We start from the raw sequence: 17,597 nt of genomic DNA on the forward strand, positions 1-17,597 counted from the left end.
GAGGTCCCTATAACTCTTCTCTCACACACTCCTGTATCTGCGGAGGTCCCTCTAACACCGCCTAGCCCGGCAATGTGACTCTCGGACCCTAACTCTGGTTATCTCTGGCTAAGAAAGATTCTTTCCTCTCTCATGTTCCAGCTCGCGCTGACCAGCTCTGGCATCAACTCCCAAATCTTTGTGTTCACCGATGCTCCAGCCAAGGACATTCACCTGAGAAACACCATCCTTGCCCTGATCGAGCAGACACAATCCCGGGTAAGGTGTCACAACAGGATATTAAGGTCCAGTCCCCTTGATCGCGACTCCCCAAACCAGAGGAACCTGATGCTCTGTCGACTTTATTAACTCATTTAACCATCGGTATCTGCTTGATTTGAAACTCGAGGGACCCGTACCCAATGAGAGTTAGTGTGTGTGGGACCCGTACCCCAGTGAGAGTCAGTATGTGTGGGACCCGTACCCCAGTGATAGTCAGTGTGTGCGTGGGACCCGTACCCCAGTGAGAGTCAGTGTGTGTGGGACCTGTACCCCAGTGAGAGTCAGTGTGTGTGGGACCCGTACCCCAGTGAGAGTCAGTGTGTGTGGGACTGTACCCCAGTGACAGTCAGTGCGTGTGGGACCCGTACCCCAGTGAGAGTCAGTATGTGTGGGACCCGTACCCCAGTGAGAGTCAGTGTGTGTGGGACTGTACCCCAGTGAGAGTCAGTGTGTGTGGGACTGTACCCCAAAGAGAGTCAGTGTGTGTGGGACCCGTACCCCAGTGAGAGTCAGTGTGTGTGGGACCTGTACCCCAGTGAGAGTCAGTGTGTGTGTGGGACCTGTACCCCAGTGAGAGTCAGTGTGTGTGGGACCCGTACCCCAGTGAGAGTCAGTGTGTGTGGGACCTGTACCCCAGTGAGAGTCAGTGTGTGTGGGACCCGTACCCCAGTGAGAGTCAGTGTGTGTGGGACTGTACCCCAGTGAGAGTCAGTGTGTGTGTGGGACCTGTACCCCAGTGAGAGTCAGTGTGTGTGGGACCCGTACCCCAGTGAGAGTCAGTGTGTGTGGGACCTGTACCCCAGTGAGAGTCAGTGTGTGTGTGGGACCCGTACCCCAGTGAGAGTCAGTGTGTGTGGGACTGTACCCCAGTGAGAGTCAGTGTGTGTGGAACCCGTACCCCAGTGAGAGTCAGTGTGTGTGGGACCCGTACCCCAGTGAGAGTCAGTGTGTGTGGGACACGTACCCCAGTGAGAGTCAGTGTGTGTGGGACTGTACCCCAGTGAGAGTCAGTGTGTGTGGGACTGTACCCCAGTGAGAGTCAGTGTGTGTGGGACCCGTACCCCAGTGAGAGTCAGTGTGTGTGGGACCTGTACCCCAGTGAGGGTCAGTGTGTGTGGGACCCATACACCAGTGAGAGTCAGTGTGTGTGGGACTGTACCCCAGTGAGAGTCAGTGTGTGTGGGACCCGTACCCCAGTGAGAGTCAGTGTGTGTGGGACCCATACCCCAGTGAGAGTTAGTGTGTGTGGGACCCGTACCCCAGTGAGAGTCAGTGTGTGTGGGACCCGTACCCCAGTGAGAGTCAGTGTGTGTGGGACTGTACCCCAGTGAGAGTCAGTGTGTGTGGGACCCGTACCCCAGTGAGAGTCAGTGTGTGTGGGACCCGTACCCCAGTGAGAGTCAGTGTGTGTGGGACCCGTACCCCAGTGAGAGTCAGTGTGTGTGGGACCCGTACCCCAGTGAGAGTCAGTGTGTGTGGGACCCGTACCCCAGTGTGAGAGTCAGTGTGTGTGGGACCCTCACCCCAGTGAGAGTCAGTGTGTGTGGGACTGTACCCCAGTGAGAGTCAGTGTGTGTGGGACCCGTACCCCAGTGAGAGTCAGTGTGTGTGGGACCCGTACCCCAGTGAGAGTCAGTGTGTGTGGGACTGTACCCCAGTGAGAGTCAGTGTGTGTGGGACCCGTACCCCAGTGAGAGTCAGTGTGTGTGGGACCCGTACCCCAGTGAGAGTCAGTGTGTGTGGGACCCGTACCCCAGTGAGAGTCAGTGTATGTGGGACTGTACCCCAGTGAGAGTCAGTGTGTGTGGGACCCGTACCCCAGTGAGAGTCAGTGTGTGTGGGACCCGTACCCCAGTGAGAGTCAGTGTGTGTGGGACCCGTACCCCAGTGAGAGTCAGTGTGTGTGGAACCCGTACCCCAGTGAGAGTCAGTGTGTGTGGGACCCGTACCCCAGTGAGAGTCAGTGTGTGTGGGACTGTACCCCAGTGAGAGTCAGTGTGTGTGGGACCCGTACCCCAGTGAGAGTCAGTGTGTGTGGGACTGCACCCCAGTGAGAGTCAGTGTGTGTGGGACACGTACCCCAGTGAGAGTCAGTGTGTGTGGGACTATACCCCAGTGAGAGTCAGTGTGTGTGGGACTGTACCCCAGTGAGAGTCAGTGTGTGTGGGACACGTACCCCAGTGAGAGTCAGTGTGTGTGGGACACGTACCCCAGTGAGAGTCAGTGTGTGTGGGACTGTACCCCAGTGAGAGTCAGTGTGTGTGGGACTGTACCCCAGTGAGGGTTAGTGTGTGTGGGACCCATACACCAGTGAGAGTCAGTGTGTGTGGGACTGTACCCCAGTGAGAGTCAGTGTGTGTGGGACCCATACACCAGTGAGAGTCAGTGTGTGTGGGACCCGTACCCCAGTGAGAGTCAGTGTGTGTGGAACCCGTACCCCAGTGAGAGTCAGTGTGTGTGGGACCCGTACCCCAGTGAGAGTCAGTGTGTGTGGGACACGTACCCCAGTGAGAGTCAGTGTGTGTGGGACCTGTACCCCAGTGAGGGTTAGTGTGTGTGGGACCCATACACCAGTGAGAGTCAGTGTGTGTGGGACTGTACCCCAGTGAGAGTCAGTGTGTGTGGGACCCGTACCCCAGTGAGAGTCAGTGTGTGTGGGACCCATACCCCAGTGAGAGTTAGTGTGTGTGGGACCCGTACCCCAGTGAGAGTCAGTGTGTGTGGGACCCGTACCCCAGTGAGAGTCAGTGTGTGTGGGACCCGTACCCCAGTGAGAGTCAGTGTGTGTGGGACCCGTACCCCAGTGAGAGTCAGTGTGTGTGGGACCCGTACCCCAGTGAGAGTCAGTGTGTGTGGGACCCGTACCCCAGTGTGAGAGTCAGTGTGTGTGGAACCCTCACCCCAGTGAGAGTCAGTGTGTGTGGGACTGTACCCCAGTGAGAGTCAGTGTGTGTGGGACTGTACCCCAGTGAGAGTCAGTGTGTGTGGGACTGTACCCCAGTGAGAGTCAGTGTGTGTGGGACCCGTACCCCAGTGAGAGTCAGTGTGTGTGGGACTGTACCCCAGTGAGTGTCAGTGTGTGTGGGACCCGTACCCCAGTGAGAGTCAGTGTGTGTGGGACTGTACCCCAGTGAGAGTCAGTGTGTGTGGGACTGTACCCCAGTGAGAGTCAGTGTGTGTGGGACTGTACCCCAGTGAGAGTCAGTGTGTGTGGGACCCGTACCCCAGTGAGAGTCAGTGTGTGTGGGACTGTACCCCAGTGAGAGCCAGTGTGTGTGGGACTGTACCCCAGTGAGAGTCAGTGTGTGTGGGACCCGTACCCCAGTGAGAGTCAGTGTGTGTCGGATCCGTACCCCAGTGAGAGTCAGTGTGTGTGGGACCCGTACCCCAGTGAGAGTCAGTGTATGTGGGACCCGTACCCCAGTGAGAGTCAGTGTGTGTGGGACTGTACCCCAGTGAGAGTCAGTGTGTGTGGGACCCGTACCCCAGTGAGAGTCAGTGTGTGTGGGACTGTACCCCAGTGAGAGTCAGTGTGTGTGGGACCCGTACCCCAGTGAGAGTCAGTGTGTGTGGGACCCGTACCCCAGTGAGAGTCAGTGTGAGTGGGACCCGTACCCCAGTGAGAGTCAGTGTGTGTGGGACCCGTACCCCAGTGAGAGTCAGTGTGTGTGGGACCCGTACCCCAGTGAGAGTCAGTGTGAGTGGGACCCGTACCCCAGTGAGAGTCAGTGTGTGTGGGACACGTATCCCAGTGAGAGTCAGTGTGTGTGGGACTGTACCCCAGTGAGAGTCAGTGTGTGTGGGACCCGTACCCCAGTGAGAGTCAGTGTGTGTGGGACTGTACCCCAGTGAGAGTCAGTGTGTGTGGGACCCGTACCCCAGTGAGAGTCAGTGTGTGTGGGACCCGTACCCCAGTGAGAGTCAGTGTGAGTGGGACCCGTACCCCAGTGAGAGTCAGTGTGTGTGGGACCCGTACCCCAGTGAGAGTCAGTGTGTGTGGGACCTGTACCCCAGTGAGAGTCAGTGTGTGTGGGACCCGTACCCCAGTGAGAGTCAGTGTGTGTGGGACCCGTACCCCAGTGAGAGTCAGTGTGTGTGGGACACGTACCCCAGTGAGAGTCAGTGTGTGTGGGACCTGTACCCCAGTGAGGGTTAGTGTGTGTGGGACCCATACACCAGTGAGAGTCAGTGTGTGTGGGACTGTACCCCAGTGAGAGTCAGTGTGTGTGGGACCCGTACCCCAGTGAGAGTCAGTGTGTGTGGGACCCATACCCCAGTGAGAGTTAGTGTGTGTGGGACCCGTACCCCAGTGAGAGTCAGTGTGTGTGGGACCCGTACCCCAGTGAGAGTCAGTGTGTGTGGGACCCGTACCCAAGGGAGAGTCAGTGTGTGTGGGACCCGTACCCCAGTGAGAGTCAGTGTGTGTGGGACCCGTACCCCAGTGAGAGTCAGTGTGTGTGGGACCCGTACCCCAGTGTGAGAGTCAGTGTGTGTGGAACCCTCACCCCAGTGAGAGTCAGTGTGTGTGGGACTGTACCCCAGTGAGAGTCAGTGTGTGTGGGACCCGTACCCCAGTGAGAGTCAGTGTGTGTGGGACCCGTACCCCAGTGAGAGTCAGTGTGTGTGGGACCCGTACCCCAGTGAGAGTCAGTGTGTGTGGGACCCGTACCCCAGTGAGAGTCAGTGTGTGTGGGACTGTACCCCAGTGAGAGCCAGTGTGTGTGGGACTGTACCCCAGTGAGAGTCAGTGTGTGTGGGACCCGTACCCCAGTGAGAGTCAGTGTGTGTGGGACTGTACCCCAGTGAGAGTCAGTGTGTGTCGGATCCGTACCCCAGTGAGAGTCAGTGTGTGTGGGACCCGTACCCCAGTGAGAGTCAGTGTGTGTGGGACCCGTACCCCAGTGAGAGTCAGTGTATGTGGGACCCGTACCCCAGTGAGAGTCAGTGTGTGTGGGACTGTACCCCAGTGAGAGTCAGTGTGTGTGGGACCCGTACCCCAGTGAGAGTCAGTGTGTGTGGGACTGTACCCCAGTGAGAGTCAGTGTGTGTGGGACCCGTACCCCAGTGAGAGTCAGTGTGTGTGGGACCCGTACCCCAGTGAGAGTCAGTGTGAGTGGGACCCGTACCCCAGTGAGAGTCAGTGTGTGTGGGACCCGTACCCCAGTGAGAGTCAGTGTGTGTGGGACCCGTACCCCAGTGAGAGTCAGTGTGAGTGGGACCCGTACCCCAGTGAGAGTCAGTGTGTGTGGGACACGTATCCCAGTGAGAGTCAGTGTGTGTGGGACTGTACCCCAGTGAGAGTCAGTGTGTGTGGGACCCGTACCCCAGTGAGAGTCAGTGTGTGTGGGACTGTACCCCAGTGAGAGTCAGTGTGTGTGGGACCCGTACCCCAGTGAGAGTCAGTGTGTGTGGGACCCGTATCCCAGTGAGAGTCAGTGTGTGTGGGACTGTACCCCAGTGAGAGTCAGTGTGTGTGGGACCCGTACCCCAGTGAGAGTCAGTGTGTGTGGGACTGTACCCCAGTGAGAGTCAGTGTGTGTGGGACCCGTACCCCAGTGAGAGTCAGTGTGTGTGGGACCCGTACCCCAGTGAGAGTCAGTGTGTGGGACCAGTACCCCAGTGAGAGTCAGTGTGTGTGGGACTGTACCCCAGTGAGAGTCAGTGTGTGTGGGACCTGTACCCCAGTGAGAGTCAGTGTGTGTGGGACTGTACCCCAGTGAGAGTCAGTGTGTGTGGGACCTGTACCCCAGTGAGTGTCAGTGTGTGGGACCCGTATCCCAGTGAGAGTCAGTGTGTGTGGGACTGTACCCCAGTGAGAGTCAGTGTGTGTGGGACCCGTACCCCAGTGAGAGTCAGTGTGTGTGGGACCCGTACCCCAGTGAGAGTCAGTGTGTGGGACTGTACCCCAGTGAGAGTCAGTGTGTGTGGGACTGTACCCCAGTGAGAGTCAGTGTGTGTGGGACCCGTACCCCAGTGAGAGTCAGTGTGTGTGGGACTGTACCCCAGTGAGAGTCAGTGTGTGTGGGACTGTATCCCAGTGAGAGTCAGTGTGTGTGGGACCCGTACCCCAGTGAGAGTCAGTGTGTGTGGGACCCGTACCCCAGTGAGAGTCAGTGTGTGTGGGACCCGTACCCCAGTGAGAGTCTGTGCGTGTGGGACCCGTACCCCAGTGAGAGTCAGTGTGTGTGGGACTGTACCCCAGTGAGAGTCAGTGTGTGTGGGACCCGTACCCCAGTGAGAATCAGTGTGTGTGGAACTGTACCCCAGTGAGAGTCAGTGTGTGTGGGACCCGTACCCCAGTGAGAGTCAGTGTGTGTGGGACCCGTACCCCAGTGAGAGTCAGTGTGTGTGGGACCCGTACCCCAGTGAGAGTCAGTGTGTGTGGGACCCGTACCCCAGTGAGAGTCAGTGTGTGTGGGACTGTACCCCAGTGAGAGTCAGTGTGTGTGGGACCCGTACCCCAGTGAGAGTCAGTGTGTGGGACCTGCACCCCAGTGAGAGTCAGTGTGTGTGGGACTGTACCCCAGTGAGAGTCAGTGTGTGTGGGACCCGTACCCCAGTGAGAGTCAGTGTGTGTGGGACCCATACCCCAGTGAGAGTCAGTGTGTGTGGGACCCGTACCCCAGTGAGAGTCAGTGTGTGTGGGACCCGTACCCCAGTGAGAGTCAGTGTGTGTGGGGCCCGTACCCCAGTGAGAGTCAGTGTGTGTGGGACCCGTACCCCAGTGAGAGTCAGTGTGTGTGGGACTGTACCCCAGTGAGAGTCAGTGTGTGTGGGACCCGTACCCCAGTGAGAGTCAGTGTGTGTGGGACCCATACCCCAGTGAGAGTTAGTGTGTGTGGGACCCGTACCCCAGTGAGAATCAGTGTGTGTGGGACCCGTACCCCAGTGAGAGTCAGTGTGTGTGGGACTGTACCCCAGTGAGAGTCAGTGTGTGTGGGACCCGTACCCCAGTGAGAGTCAGTGTGTGTGGGACCCGTACCCCAGTGAGAGTCAGTGTGTGTGGGACTGTACCCCAGTGAGAGTCAGTGTGTGTGGGACCCGTACCACAGTGAGAGTCAGTGTGTGTGGGACCCGTACCCCAGTGAGAGTCAGTGTGTGTGGGACTGTACCCCAGTGAGAGTCAGTGTGTGTGGGACCCGTACCCCAGTGAGAGTCAGTGTGTGTGGGACCCGTACCCCAGTGAGAGTCAGTGTGTGTGGGACCCGTACCCCAGTGAGAGTCAGTGTGTGTGGGACCCGTACCCCAGTGAGAGTCAGTGTGTGTGGGACCCGTACCCCAGTGAGAGTCAGTGTGTGTGGGACCCGTACCCCAGTGAGAGTCAGTGTGTGTGGGACCCGTACCCCAGTGTGAGAGTCAGTGTGTGTGGGACCCTCACCCCAGTGAGAGTCAGTGTGTGTGGGACTGTACCCCAGTGAGAGTCAGTGTGTGTGGGACTGTACCCCAGTGAGAGTCAGTGTGTGTGGGACCCGTACCCCAGTGAGAGTCAGTGTGTGTGGGACCCGTACCACAGTGAGAGTCAGTGTGTGTGGGACTGTACCCCAGTGAGAGTCAGTGTGTGTGGGACTGTACCCCAGTGAGAGTCAGTGTGTGTGGGACCCGTACCCCAGTGAGAGTCAGTGTGTGTGGGACCCGTACCCCAGTGAGAGTCAGTGTGTGTGGGACCCGTATCCCAGTGAGAGTCAGTGTGTGTGGGACTGTACCCCAGTGAGAGTCAGTGTGTGTGGGACCCGTACCCCAGTGAGAGTCAGTGTGTGTGGGACTGTACCCCAGTGAGAGTCAGTGTGTGTGGGACCCGTACCCCAGTGAGAGTCAGTGTGTGTGGGACCCGTACCCCAGTGAGAGTCAGTGTGAGTGGGACCCGTACCCCAGTGAGAGTCAGTGTGTGTGGGACCCGTACCCCAGTGAGAGTCAGTGTGTGTGGGACCCGTACCGCAGTGAGAGTCAGTGTGAGTGGGACCCGTACCCCAGTGAGAGTCAGTGTGTGTGGGACACGTATCCCAGTGAGAGTCAGTGTGTGTGGGACCCGTACCCCAGTGAGAGTCAGTGTGTGTGGGACCCGTACCCCAGTGAGAGTCAGTGTGTGTGGAACTGTACCCCAGTGAGAGTCAGTGTGTGTGGGACCCGTACCCCAGTGAGAGTCAGTGTGTGTGGGACCCGTACCCCAGTGAGAGTCAGTGTGTGTGGGACCCGTACCCCAGTGAGAGTCAGTGTGTGTGGGACCCGTACACCAGTGAGAGTCAGTGTGTGTGGGACTGTACCCCAGTGAGAGTCAGTGTGTGTGGGACCCGTACCCCAGTGAGAGTCAGTGTGTGGGACCTGTACCCCAGTGAGAGTCAGTGTGTGTGGGACTGTACCCCAGTGAGAGTCAGTGTGTGTGGGACCCGTACCCCAGTGAGAGTCAGTGTGTGTGGGACCCGTACCCCAGTGAGAGTCAGTGTGTGTGGGACCCGTACCGCAGTGAGAGTCAGTGTGTGTGGGACCCGTACCCCAGTGAGAGTCAGTGTGTGTGGGGCCCGTACCCCAGTGAGAGTCAGTGTGTGTGGGACCCGTACCCCAGTGAGAGTCAGTGTGTATGGGACTGTACCCCAGTGAGAGTCAGTGTGTGTGGGACCCGTACCCCAGTGAGAGTCAGTGTGTGTGGGACTGTACCCGAGTGAGAGTCAGTGTGTGTGGGACCCGTACCCCAGTGAGAGTCAGTGTGTGTGGGACCTGTACCCCAGTGAGAGTCAGTGTGTGTGGGACTGTACCCCAGTGAGAGTCAGTGTGTGTGGGACCCGTACCCCAGTGAGAGTCAGTGTGTGTGGGACTGTACCCCAGTGAGAGTCAGTGTGTGTGGGACTATACCCCAGTGAGAGTCAGTGTGTGTGGGACCCGTACCCCAGTGAGAGTCAGTGTGTGTGGGACCCGTACCCCAGTGAGAGTCAGTGTGTGTGGGACTGTACCCCAGTGAGAGTCAGTGTGTGTGGGACCCGTACCCCAGTGAGAGTCAGTGTGTGTGGGACCCGTACCCCAGTGAGAGTCAGTGTGAGTGGGACCCGTACCCCAGTGAGAGTCAGTGTGTGTGGGACCCGTACCCCAGTGAGAGTCAGTGTGTGTGGGACCTGTACCCCAGTGAGAGTCAGTGTGTGTGGGACCCGTATCCCAGTGAGAGTCAGTGTGTGTGGGACTGTACCCCAGTGAGAGTCAGTGTGTGTGGGACCCGTACCCCAGTGAGAGTCAGTGTGTGTGGGACTGTACCCCAGTGAGAGTCAATGTGTGTGGGACCCGTACCCCAGTGAGAGTCAGTGTGTGTGGGACCCGTACCCCAGTGAGAGTCAGTGTGTGGGACCAGTACCCCAGTGAGAGTCAGTGTGTGTGGGACTGTACCCCAGTGAGAGTCAGTGTGTGTGGGACCTGTACCCCAGTGAGAGTCAGTGTGTGTGGGACTGTACCCCAGTGAGAGTCAGTGTGTGTGGGACCTGTACCCCAGTGAGTGTCAGTGTGTGGGACCCGTATCCCAGTGAGAGTCAGTGTGTGTGGGACTGTACCCCAGTGAGAGTCAGTGTGTGTGGGACCCGTACCCCAGTGAGAGTCAGTGTGTGTGGGACCCGTACCCCAGTGAGAGTCAGTGTGTGGGACTGTACCCCAGTGAGAGTCAGTGTGTGTGGGACTGTACCCCAGTGAGAGTCAGTGTGTGTGGGACCCGTACCCCAGTGAGAGTCAGTGTGTGTGGGACCCGTACCCCAGTGAGAGTCAGTGTGTGTGGGACCCGTACCTCAGTGAGAGTCAGTGTGTGTGGGACTGTACCCCAGTGAGAGTCAGTGTGTGTGGGACTGTATCCCAGTGAGAGTCAGTGTGTGTGGGACCCGTACCCCAGTGAGAGTCAGTGTGTGTGGTACCCGTACCCCAGTGAGAGTCAGTGTGTGTGAGACTGTACCCCAGTGAGAGTCAGTGTGTGTGGGACCCGTACCCCAGTGAGAGTCAGTGTGTGTGGGACCCGTACCCCAGGGAGAGTCAGTGTGTGTGGGACCCGTACCCCAGTGAGAGTCAGTGTGTGTGGGACCCGTACCCCAGTGAGAGTCAGTGTGTGTGGGACTGTACCCCAGTGAGAGTCAGTGTGTGTGGGACCCGTACCCCAGTGAGAGTCAGTGTGTGTGGAACTGTACCCCAGTGAGAGTAAGTGTGTGTGGGACCCGTACCCCAGTGAGAGTCAGTGTGTGTGGGACCCGTACCCCAGTGAGAGTCAGTGTGTGTGGGACCCGTACCCCAGTGAGAGTCAGTGTGTGTGGGACCCGTACCCCAGTGAGAGTCAGTGTGTGTGGGACTGTACCCCAGTGAGAGTCAGTGTGTGTGGGACCCGTACCCCAGTGAGAGTCAGTGTGTGGGACCTGTACCCCAGTGAGAGTCAGTGTGTGTGGGACTGTACCCCAGTGAGAGTCAGTGTGTGTGGGACCCGTACCCCAGTGAGAGTCAGTGTGTGTGGGACCCGTACCCCAGTGAGAGTCAGTGTGTGTGGGACCCGTACCCCAGTGAGAGTCAGTGTGTGTGGGACCCGTACCCCAGTGAGAGTCAGTGTGTGTGGGGCCCGTACCCCAGTGAGAGTCAGTGTGTGTGGGACCCGTACCCCAGTGAGAGTCAGTGTGTGTGGGACTGTACCCCAGTGAGAGTCAGTGTGTGTGGGACCCGTACCCCAGTGAGAGTCAGTGTGTGTGGGACTGTACCCGAGTGAGAGTCAGTGTGTGTGGGACCCGTACCCCAGTGAGAGTCAGTGTGTGTGGGACCTGTACCCCAGTGAGAGTCAGTGTGTGTGGGACTGTACCCCAGTGAGAGTCAGTGTGTGTGGGACCCGTACCCCAGTGAGAGTCAGTGTGTGTGGGACCCGTACCCCAGTGAGAGTCAGTGTGTGGGACTGTACCCCAGTGAGAGTCAGTGTGTGTGGGACTGTACCCCAGTGAGAGTCAGTGTGTGTGGGACCCGTACCCCAGTGAGAGTCAGTGTGTGTGGGACCCGTACCCCAGTGAGAGTCAGTGTGTGTGGGACCCGTACCTCAGTGAGAGTCAGTGTGTGTGGGACTGTACCCCAGTGAGAGTCAGTGTGTGTGGGACTGTATCCCAGTGAGAGTCAGTGTGTGTGGGACCCGTACCCCAGTGAGAGTCAGTGTGTGTGGTACCCGTACCCCAGTGAGAGTCAGTGTGTGTGAGACTGTACCCCAGTGAGAGTCAGTGTGTGTGGGACCCGTACCCCAGTGAGAGTCAGTGTGTGTGGGACCCGTACCCCAGTGAGAGTCAGTGTGTGTGGGACCCGTACCCCAGTGAGAGTCAGTGTGTGTGGGACTGTACCCCAGTGAGAGTCAGTGTGTGTGGGACCCGTACCCCAGTGAGAGTCAGTGTGTGTGGGACCCGTACCCCAGTGAGAGTCAGTGTGTGTGGGACTGTACCCCAGTGAGAGTCAGTGTGTGTGGGACCCGTACCCCAGTGAGAGTCAGTGTGTGGGACCTGTACCCCAGTGAGAGTCAGTGTGTGTGGGACTGTACCCCAGTGAGAGTCAGTGTGTGTGGGACCCGTACCCCAGTGAGAGTCAGTGTGTGTGGGACCCGTACCCCAGTGAGAGTCAGTGTGTGTGGGACCCGTACCCCAGTGAGAGTCAGTGTGTGTGGGACCCGTACCCCAGTGAGAGTCAGTGTGTGTGGGGCCCGTACCCCAGTGAGAGTCAGTGTGTGTGGGACCCGTACCCCAGTGAGAGTCAGTGTGTGTGGGACTGTACCCCAGTGAGAGTCAGTGTGTGTGGGACCCGTACCCCAGTGAGAGTCAGTGTGTGTGGGACTGTACCCGAGTGAGAGTCAGTGTGTGTGGGACCCGTACCCCAGTGAGAGTCAGTGTGTGTGGGACCTGTACCCCAGTGAGAGTCAGTGTGTGTGGGACTGTACCCCAGTGAGAGTCAGTGTGTGTGGGACCCGTACCCCAGTGAGAGTCAGTGTGTGTGGGACTGTACCCCAGTGAGAGTCAGTGTGTGTGGGACTATACCCCAGTGAGAGTCAGTGTGTGTGGGACCCGTACCCCAGTGAGAGTCAGTGTGTGTGGGACCCGTACCCCAGTGAGAGTCAGTGTGTGTGGAACTGTACCCCAGTGAGAGTCAGTGTGTGTGGGACTATACCCCAGTGAGAGTCAGTGTGTGTGGGACCCGTACCCCAGTGAGAGTCAGTGTGTGTGGGACTGTACCCCAGTGAGAGTCAGTGTGTGTGGGACCCGTACCCCAGTGAGAGTCAGTGTGTGTGGGACCCGTACCCCAGTGAGAGTCAGTGTGTGTGGGACCCGTACCCCAGTGAGAGTCAGTGTGTGTGGGACTGTACCCCAGTGAGAGTCAGTGTGTGTGGGACTATACCCCAGTGAGAGTCAGTGTGTGTGGGACTGTACCCCAGTGAGAGTCAGTGTGTGTGGGACTGTACCCCAGTGAGAGTCAGTGTGTGTGGGACTGTACCCCAGTGAGAGTCAGTGTGTGTGGGACTGTACCCCAGTGAGAGTCAGTGTGTGTGGGACTGTACCCCAGTGAGAGTCAGTGTGTGTGGGACTGTACCCCAGTGAGAGTCAGTGTGTGGGACCTGTACCCCAGTGAGAGTCAGTGTGTGTGGGACTGTACCCCAGTGAGAGTCAGTGTGTGTGGGACCTGTACCCCAGTGAGAGTCAGTGTGTGTGGGACCCGTACCCCAGTGAGAGTCAGTGTGTGTGGGACTGTACCCCAGTGAGAGTCAGTGTGTGTGGGACTGTACCCCAGTGAGAGTCAGTGTGTGTGGGACCCGTACCCCAGTGAGAATCAGTGTGTGTGGGACCCGTACCCCAGTGAGAGTCAGTGTGTGTGGGACCCGTACCCCAGTGAGAGTCAGTGTGTGTGGGACCTGTACCCCAGTGTTAATGCTATGTGGGTCGATGATTTCCAGGTACACTTTCTCCTGACGCGCGTCTTCACGAGGCGGAGGAGGGGTATCAGGACTCGCTGGAAGAGAGAAGCCGAGACTGGTGTCCAGCTCTATCGCAGACTGGCTCGGGCTTCAGGTGGTGATGCTGTGATGGTGTCTAGGAATGAGCTCTTCAGTCTGACCTCAATCATCGATGAATCCACCAGTGTGGCCCTGGTAACTTACCTTCGCTTCTGCATAGCAACAAGGCGGGCAGTGTGGTCAGGGCTACGGGTTGTTGGGATAGGCTACACCTCAATGGGCAGAGTAACGCTCATACGAACATAAGAAATAGGAGCAGGAGTCGGCCATTCGGCCCCTCGAGCCTGCTCCGCCATTTAATACCATCATGGCTGATCCGATCATGGACTCAGCTCCACTTCCCCGCCCGCTCCCCATAAACCTTCACTCCCTTATCGCTCAAAAATCTGTCTTTCTCCACCTTAAATATATTCAATGACCCAGCCCCCACAGCTCTCTGGGGCAGAGAATTCCACAGATTTACAACCCTCTGAGAGAAGAAATTCCTCCTCATCTCAGTATTAAATGGGCGGCCCCTTATTCTGAGACTATGCCCCCTAGTTCTAGATTCCCCCACGAGGGGGAAACATCCTCTCTGCATCTACCCTGTCCAGCCCCCTCAGAATCGTATACCTTTCAAGAAGATCACCTCATTCTTCTGAACTCCAATGAGTAGAGGCCCAACCTGCTCAACCTTTCCTCAAAAGACAACTCCTTCATCCCTGGAATCAACCGAGTGAACCTTCTCTGAACTGCCTCCAGTGCAAGTGCATCCCTCCTTAAATACGGAGACCTAAACTGCACGCAGTACTCCAGGTGTGGCCTCACCAATACCCTGTATAGTTGTAGCAGGACCTCTCTGCCTCCAACACTCCCCAGACACGGAAAGGGAATACACGCCCGGTGTGGGACTCAGGTCGGCAAACCTTCCATAGTTCCCGCTCCAGCTCACTGCACTGTTTGTTTATTCATTCTCGGGATGTGGCCGTCGCTGGCAAGGCCGGCATTTATTGCCCATCCCTAATTGCCCCTTGAGAAGATGGTGGTGATCCGCCTTCTTGAACCGCTGCAGTCCGTGTGGTGAAGGTGCTCCCACAGTGCTGTGAGGGAGGGAGTTCCAGGATTGTGACCCAGCGACGATGTTATTACACCAGTAGCCCACTAGAGGCAGCAATCCTCTCCTCAAAAACATTTCTCCCTCCTCATTGAAGAAGTTAATTATGACAAAATATATTTCCGTACCTCAGTCAGAGTCAGTGTGTGTGGGACCCGTACCCCAGTGAGAGTCAGTGTGTGTGGGACCCGTACCCCAGTGAGAGTCAGTGTGTGTGTGACTGTACCCCAGTGAGAGTCAGTGTGTGTGGGACCTGTACCCAAGTGAGAGTCAGTGTGTGTGGGACCCGTACCCCAGTGAGAGTCAGTGTGTGTGGGACCTGTACCCCAGTGAAAGTCAGTGTGTGTGGGACCCGTACCCCAGTGAGAGTCAGTGTGTGTGGGACCCGTACCCCAGTGAGAGTCAGTGTGTGTGGGACCCGTACCCCAGTGAGAGTCAGTGTGTGTGGGACCCGTACCCCAGTGAGAGTCAGTGTGTGTGGGACTGTACCCCAGTGAGAGTCAGTGTGTGTGGGACTGTACCCCAGTGAGAGTCAGTGTGTGTGGGACCTGTACCCCAGTGAGAGTCAGTGTGTGTGGGACCAGTACCCCAGTGAGAGTCAGTGTGTGTGGGACCCGTACCCCAGTGAGAGTCAGTGTGTGTGGGACCCGTACCCCAGTGAGAGTCAGTGTGTGTGTGACTGTACCCCAGTGAGAGTCAGTGTGTGTGGGACCTGTACCCCAGTGAGAGTCAGTGTGTGTGGGACCCGTACCCCAGTGAGAGTCAGTGTGTGTGGGACCTGTACCCCAGTGAGAGTCAGTGTGTGTGTGACTGTACACCAGTGAGAGTCAGTGTGTGTGGGACTGTACCCCAGTGAGAGTCAGTGTGTGTGGGACCCGTACCCCAGTGAGAGTCAGTGTGTGTGGGACCCGTGCCCCAGTGAGAGTCAGTGTGTGTGGGACTGTACCCCAGTGAGAGTCAGTGTGTGTAGGACTGTACCCCAGTGAGAGTCAGTGTGTGTGGGACCCGTACCCCAGTGAGAGTCAGTGTGTGTGGGACTGTACCCCAGTGAGAGTCAGTGTGTGTGGGACCCGTACCCCAGTGAGAGTCAGTGTGTGTGGGACCCGTACCCCAGTGAGAGTCAGTGTGTGTGGGAAACATACCCCAGTGAGAGTCAGTGTGTGTGTGACTGTACCCCAGTGAGAGTCAGTGTGTGTGGGACCTGTACCCCAGTGAGAGTCAGTGTGTGTGGGACCCGTACCCCAGTGAGAGTCAGTGTGTGTGGGACCCGTACCCCAGTGAGAGTCAGTGTGTGTGGGACCCGTACCCCAGTGAGAGTCAGTGTGTGTGGGACCCGTACCCCAGTGAGAGTCAGTGTGTGTGGGACTGTACCCCAGTGAGAGTCAGTGTGTGTGGGACTGTACCCCAGTGAGAGTCAGTGTGTGTGGGACCTGTACCCCAGTGAGAGTCAGTGTGTGCGCGACCAGTACCCCAGTGAGAGTCAGTGTGTGTGGGACCCGTACCCCAGTGAGAGTCAGTGTGTGTGGGACCCGTACCCCAGTGAGAGTCAGTGTGTGTGTGACTGTACCCCAGTGAGAGTCAGTGTGTGTGGGACCTGTACCCCAGTGAGAGTCAGTGTGTGTGGGACCCGTACCCCAGTGAGAGTCAGTGTGTGTGGGACCTGTACCCCAGTGAGAGTCAGTGTGTGTGTGACTGTACCCCAGTGAGAGTCAGTGTGTGTGGGACTGTACCCCAGTGAGAGTCAGTGTGTGTGGGACCCGTACCCCAGTGAGAGTCAGTGTGTGTGGGACCCGTGCCCCAGTGAGAGTCAGTGTGTGTGGGACTGTACCCCAGTGAGAGTCAGTGTGTGTAGGACTGTACCCCAGTGAGAGTCAGTGTGTGTGGGACCCGTACCCCAGTGAGAGTCAGTGTGTGTGGGACTGTACCCCAGTGAGAGTCAGTGTGTGTGGTACCTGTACCCCAGTGAGAGTCAGTGTGTGTGGGACCCGTACCCCAGTGAGAGTCAGTGTGTGTGGGACCTGTACCCCAGTGAGAGTCAGTGTGTGTGTGACTGTACCCCAGTGAGAGTCAGTGTGTGTGGGACTGTACCCCAGTGAGAGTCAGTGTGTGTGGGACCCGTACCCCAGTGAGAGTCAGTGTGTGTGGGACCCGTGCCCCAGTGAGAGTCAGTGTGTGTGGGACTGTACCCCAGTGAGAGTCAGTGTGTGTAGGACTGTACCCCAGTGAGAGTCAGTGTGTGTGGGACCCGTACCCCAGTGAGAGTCAGTGTGTGTGGGACTGTACCCCAGTGAGAGTCAGTGTGTGTGGGACCCGTACCCCAGTGTGTTTGGAGTGGGTTCAGGTCTGAATGGGTGGCGGTTTGAACCCCATTAACACTTTGTTCCCTTCTGCAGGTCACGCTGTTGCAAATAACGATGAATAGCTCCAGTCCGGACAATAACATCACCTTCCACCTGGATGTGTCCCTCCTCAACGTGACCATCCACCTACTGGACAACCCTACCTCCATAACCCTCAAAAACCCCAATGGTGAGAACACTCGCTCCTTCAGAACAACGGCGGGTTCTGGGGTACTGGTCCCACACACACTGACTCTCACTGGGGTACGGGTCCCACACACACTGACTCTCACTGGGGTACGGGTCCCACACACACTGACTCTCACTGGGGTACAGGTCCCACACACACTGACTCTCACTGGGGTACGGGTCCCACACACACTGACTCTCACTGGGGTACAGTCCCACACACACTGACTCTCACTGGGGTACGGGTCCCACACACACTGACTCTCACTGGGGTACGGGTCCCACACACACTGACTCTCACTGGGGTACAGGTCCCACACACACTGACTCTCACTGGGGTACGGGTCCCACACACACTGACTCTCACTGGGGTACAGTCCCACACACACTGACTCTCACTGGGATACAGTCCCACACACACTGACTCTCACTGGGGTACGGGTCCCACACACACTGACTCTCACTGGGATACGGGTTCCACACACACTGACTCTCACTGGGGTACGGGTCCCACACACACTGACTCTCACTGAGGTACGGGTCCCACACACACTAACTCTCACTGGGGTACGGGTCCCACACACACTGACTCTCACTGGGGTACGGGTCCCACACACACTGACTCTCACTGGGGTACAGTCCCACACACACTGACTCTCACTGGGGTATGGGTCCCACAAACACTGACTCTCACTGGGGTATGGGTCCCACACACACTGACTCTCACTGGGGTACGGGC

General features: G+C 57.7%; 1 protein-coding gene across 1 annotated transcript in view; it reads left to right on the forward strand.

The window, feature by feature from the left end:
* LOC139251260 (von Willebrand factor A domain-containing protein 7-like) overlaps positions 1-17,597 on the forward strand; it is a 122,705-nt gene that overhangs the window by 70,266 nt on the left and 34,842 nt on the right. The window contains exons 8-10 of the mRNA XM_070873230.1: positions 142-258; positions 13,178-13,372; positions 16,724-16,859. Coding sequence (XP_070729331.1) covers positions 142-258; positions 13,178-13,372; positions 16,724-16,859 — 448 coding nt within the window. The remainder of the gene's footprint in view (positions 1-141; positions 259-13,177; positions 13,373-16,723; positions 16,860-17,597) is intronic.

The sequence above is a fragment of the Pristiophorus japonicus genome, unplaced genomic scaffold, assembly GCF_044704955.1.
Source record: "Pristiophorus japonicus isolate sPriJap1 unplaced genomic scaffold, sPriJap1.hap1 HAP1_SCAFFOLD_428, whole genome shotgun sequence".
Lineage (NCBI taxonomy): Eukaryota > Metazoa > Chordata > Chondrichthyes > Pristiophoridae > Pristiophorus > Pristiophorus japonicus.